The 5,173-nt window shown below is 36.3% G+C and overlaps 1 protein-coding gene across 1 annotated transcript; it reads left to right on the top strand.

The window, feature by feature from the left end:
• Window positions 1-3,641: 3,641 nt before the first annotated feature.
• atoh7 (atonal bHLH transcription factor 7) lies at window positions 3,642-4,546 on the top strand. The gene has a single exon (XM_055021720.1). The coding sequence runs from the start codon at window positions 3,685-3,687 to the stop codon at window positions 4,111-4,113; it is 429 nt and encodes a 142-aa protein (XP_054877695.1). The 5' UTR covers window positions 3,642-3,684; the 3' UTR covers window positions 4,114-4,546.
• Window positions 4,547-5,173: the final 627 nt, after the last annotated feature.

Below are 5,173 nucleotides of genomic sequence, written 5' to 3'. Positions count from 1 at the left end.
GTGGGATGTTTATTCTCCTCTGGATTTTGTCTCAAATTATTCTGCAAAATATAGAAATCCAGTTTGCAAATTTGAATTTTCCAGGTTTGTTTTTTTTTCAGTAATAAAATCCCTAAAATGAAAGTAATATTGTATCAGTCACTCCACATCATTTACAGATTAACATGTTGGATGATGAACGAGTGACTTTCTGAAACTTGCTGGTTATTTTCATGAATTATGATTTCACTTTGAAAAACTTGCAGTTTATGTTTGATAAACTGTAAGGTTACATTCAGAAGTTACTGGTTATGTTCCTAGAATATTACAGTTTCTTTTGGGTACTTTTTGCTATTTATTGAACTTTGAGGTTACTTTTTGAAACTTGCAGGTTATGTTACTGAAACCTTTCGGTCACTTTCAGAAACTTTTGTTACTGGAACCTTAAAGTTACTTTCTTGAACTTACTGGCTGCATTTCTGAAATTATGTTTTTTTATTGACTTGTTTATTTAGATATTTATGTAAATCCATCACTAACAGAAGCCTGTTTTCCTCCACTCATGTATCATATTGGCTCAAACTGATTCCAACAAAAAGTGGGAAAACTCAGAAGCCAATTAAGCATCACTAATCAGTCCAATTAGAGCGGATTGGAGTTCAAACAGGCATAAAATCACATTCACCTTACATGACCTAATTAGAGTCAAAGCCCCGTCTGACCAGCTGCTACTTGCTAACTGGGCGTTTCTCCTGCGAGCTTTGAATCTGTTCAAATGTTTCTGTTTTAATCAATAACATGATATCCTGCATCTTCCTGCTTTATATTTCCAATCATGTCATTTTATTATGGCAGCAGTGGTATTTTGATTTTAAAACCTAAACTTCTTCAGTGAGAGCTGAAGCTCAAAAAAGTGTTTCTGCTGTTTTTTTAGAAAATGATTCTGCAGTTTGATCCAAACAGCTTTAATCCCTGAATCCTGGGTGACACTTTCTCTTCCTCTGAAGTGTACGCTTCGCTCCTTCATCTCAGCTCCTTCATCTCAGCTCCTCCATACGGAGACGTGTTTCTTTCAGGGCAGGCCGCTCGCTCCTCAGCTGTGACATATGGCATCAGTGCCTAAATCAGCCAGTCACGCCAGAGAGTACGGAGCCACGTAAAGGCCTGACAGGACGAGCAGCAGCTGGCAAACTGTCAATCTGTAATAAATGAACCGACTGGTGGATGGGATTATATGCCCAAATGCACAGCGAACTGGTCAATCTCGAAATGACCAGACAGCACCAGCGTGTGTGCGTGACCTGCTATCAGCGACATGCATTAATCTGGGAGATTAATCTTTCATAACCTGCCTCTGAAGCCTAATCTGATGATAATATATTTGGTTTAATAAAATAAAATATTTCACTGATCAATTATCAAAAAAATGTTGCTTATTTATCAAATTCCTTCAAATTTTTATGATTTTCCTGTCTTAATTTATATTTTTTGCAGTTTAGAAAGTATTTTGGATACTTGAGTACTGAACACTGATTTTATTTTATTTTACTTGAAACTGATGATTATTTTAGTAATCAATTATTCTGTTTATTATTTTGACAATTAGTCATATTTTTAAATGGCACATTCTGCAAATTTTTCATTTTAGCACTTTAGTCTTTTTTATATAATATTAGAAATATATTGCTGAGTGCAAGTAAGCAAAATTACAATTATTTTTCAATTCAGTTATTGTATTTCAATGCAAAAGATGTATTTTTTACAGCTTTGGCTGCTCTGAATATGTTTTTTCACCAAGTGGCTTTTTTAAAGTTTCTGTTCTCTAATTAACAATCCATCACTTAATTAGTTGACAATTATTTTAATAATTGATTCATTCTGATTAATCGTTTCAGCTTTACACGCAAGCCTTTTTTAACATTAGAAACACATTAAAAGATGCAAATAAAGAAATAAACATTTCACTGCTTAAAATGCAGCAACATGCCCTTTAACATGATCTGAACCAAGTTAATCTAAAATTGCAACTTAAAGCATTTTGGATAAAACATATTATTTTGAAAAAAAAAATATCTTAAATGCAAAATGTATATATTTATGTACAGTTTTGGTAAAATTTCTGCTCTGAATGTATGGCCTTTTTTCAGTTAACGATTAATCGATTACTAAATTAGTTGACGATTAATTCTATAATTGATTAATCGCGATTAAGCAGATTAATCGTTTCATCCCTTTTATTGCAAATACATTTTTTCCCTAATTTATGAATACTTATGACTCTGAGTTTTGATGTTAGAATATCATCTGTTGTTAATTATTTCAGTGAATTAAATGATCTAAACGACAACAAGCAGCAACGTTAAAATGCTAAATGCTAACAGTTTTGAGTGTGACTTGCTCCTTAGGGTTCAGCAGATGGAAACAGACAGACAGACAGACAGACAGACAGACAGACAGACAGACAGACAGACAGACAGACAGACAGACAGACAGACAGACAGACAGACGTGTTACTGCTTGCACCACTTCACAGATCAATTATTCATTTGGCATCATGTGTTCACCAGCAGCACCAGACACATTAATGTGAACAAAGCAACATGAAGGGATTTGAACCAACAGCTTTAAGTTTCTTCCACAGTCACAGCATCTTGGTCCATATTGTGTAGTCGCAATAATCCTTTCATAATGTGCAGGTTAAATCCCTCACTTGCACTTCTGCTGCCTCAGGCTAATCTCAGATTATCACCATAAGAAGAACTCAAGTGAGAGTAAAAAGTGATGTCATCAAGTAGAAAAAATATTATGTGCAAATAATGAAATTTTAGGGACTTAAATTAAAAATAAAAACAGAATTTAGGCAAAATAAATACTTTTAAAACATTAAACTTCACACAAAATCAACACTTACAGTAAATAATGTGTATATCAGAAAGTTCTAATGTACTTCTAGTGACAATAAATAATAGTACTTTATCTTATTAATCTCAATTAGAACTACAAAGCTGGTGTATCAACTAGAGGTCTCACTTTGGCTAAAATGTGTCTTTAAGTTTCTATATTGGACAAAGTATGCAGAATTTTCACTCAAATAAGAATAGAAAGCAGGTTACAATTACAATTATTCCAGTAAAAGTAATAGTAAAAGTACTTGAAAAGTACTTTTAAAAAGTTGTTCAAGTCAATATAACTGAGTAGTTACTACTACGGAAATAAATAATAATATGAAAAGTGGGAATATTTCGAGAAGAAATACATAATATTATATTCTCGACTTTATTCATCTGCAGTTCTCGCAGATTAGATCCCATTTAAAACCTTCAAGTTTTTCCAAAGTTTTCAAAATAATAATAATAATAATAATAATAGATATTATTAAATTATTATTACTCCTGAATTCATTAGTGAAACTGCATCATTTCCAGTTTCTGCCTCTCTGTTTGGGTCATCAGCAGATGGTCGACTTTTGGTGTTTGTGACACATGGCTCCGAGTGAAGCCATGCACGGCCGGGCTGTGATAATTAAAATGTCATTAGGGTTTGTTAGAGTGGGTGTGGGTCCGTGTTTCCCGTGGAGGGAGTCGGGGCTCCACCTGTTCATCCCCTCTGCCCTATAAAAGCCGCAGCAGCTCCGACTCACCACACTTTCTGGAGCTAAAAGCTTAAAGGCCAGCGAGGAACTGGAACCGGTTTTGCCTTTGAATCATGAAGTCCCGTCGAAGTGCCAGCTGCAGCGATTCCGGATCCGAGTCCTCGGAGCCGGATTCGAAGGCTCCGGAGAAACTGGAGTCCGCCTCCAGGCGGCGGATGGCGGCCAACGCCCGGGAGAGGAAGAGGATGCAGGGGCTGAACACGGCCTTCGACCGCCTGCGGAAGGTGGTCCCGCAGTGGGGCCAGGACAAGAAACTGTCCAAGTACGAAACCCTGCAGATGGCCCTCAGCTACATCGTGGCCCTCAACAGGATCCTGACTGACACCCGGAGGCCCGCGGCCCCCCACCGGCAGTGGCTGGACCTGCAGCTGGATGTTATGCAGCCGGAAAGTTACTCATGCCTGATGAGGTACGAGCATCCGACAGGACAGGAGTACATCCACTCCTCCTTTTCTTATGAGTTGGATCATGTCCACGCATAGGGCGCTGCGCGGGAGGGGAGGGAGGTGTAAAAATAGTTTCAAGTCAGCATTTTGTTTTATAACAGTATGTTTGTTCATACAAAATGGTGTTTTCTGCGACAGAGGCAGCCTGTTTAGTTTCAGAAAGTGTCAAGTTCTGCCTCTGAAAGTCGGCCATGTTGGACAATGTGAGGGTCTTCCTTCCAGTCTGGAGGGCAGTAAATACATTCGTATTGTTTCTGTCATGTATTTATGTTGCAGTTCATTAAGCCTCAAAGAGGCTTGTTTTTTTGGATCTTTTTTTGTATATTGTTTTTAAATAGAAAATGTTCTGTTGTGTAAATTCTGTATATCATTAATGTAACATGGGGATGTGTTTTTAAACAGCCTTGCAAAAATGTGGTGCAATCTGTGATAAATTGAGAGTCTTTGTGGGAATTAAGATGCATGTTTGTAGAGTTTAAATATAGATTTTATTTTTTACAAACATCTATTTTGTTTAAAAATGTTCATAAATAATAAAATTATTTTGTGAGAAAGCTTCGTGAGACTTTTAGTCATTTCTCAGGACGTTGTACTATTGACATTCTTCATTCACTATATTATGAAAAATGTAGCCATTTATCTTATGGAAATACGGTCGGCCTTCTTGATACAAAATATCTGCTTATCAATTAATTGTTAATCGACCTATAAGATCAGTCATCTTTAGATTAACTCATTAATTGATAGCTGCATATCTAGTCCAGGTTGATTCATTTCTTCCGACTGAAAGGCTTTTCTGTTAAATAGTGCCAAAATGACGCTAAGCGGCTAAAACAAGAGATAACATAGAGTGTGCAGAGGAGTAAATCATCCTTTGACCCAGAGCTGCTGGGCTCTCAGATAACACATATTCTCTATGTCACCAGAGGAGTAAAAATAAAAATAAACCAGTTTAAAACCAAGTGCAACCCATTTAACTGAAGCGTCAGTTGGATTTTCTAAACATGTTTCAACAAACATAAAAAATAAGAAAATTATTGAAATATATGAGAAATAGCTGGCATCCTTGAATGTAGAAATGTAAAAAAAAAAAAGA

Source organism: Poeciliopsis prolifica, unplaced genomic scaffold, assembly GCF_027474105.1.
Source record: "Poeciliopsis prolifica strain line A6 unplaced genomic scaffold, Auburn_PproV2 SCAFFOLD078, whole genome shotgun sequence".
NCBI lineage: Eukaryota > Metazoa > Chordata > Actinopteri > Cyprinodontiformes > Poeciliidae > Poeciliopsis > Poeciliopsis prolifica.
The sequence above is the reverse complement of the archived record's forward strand: the minus strand, read 5'-3'. Positions and strand labels throughout refer to the sequence as shown.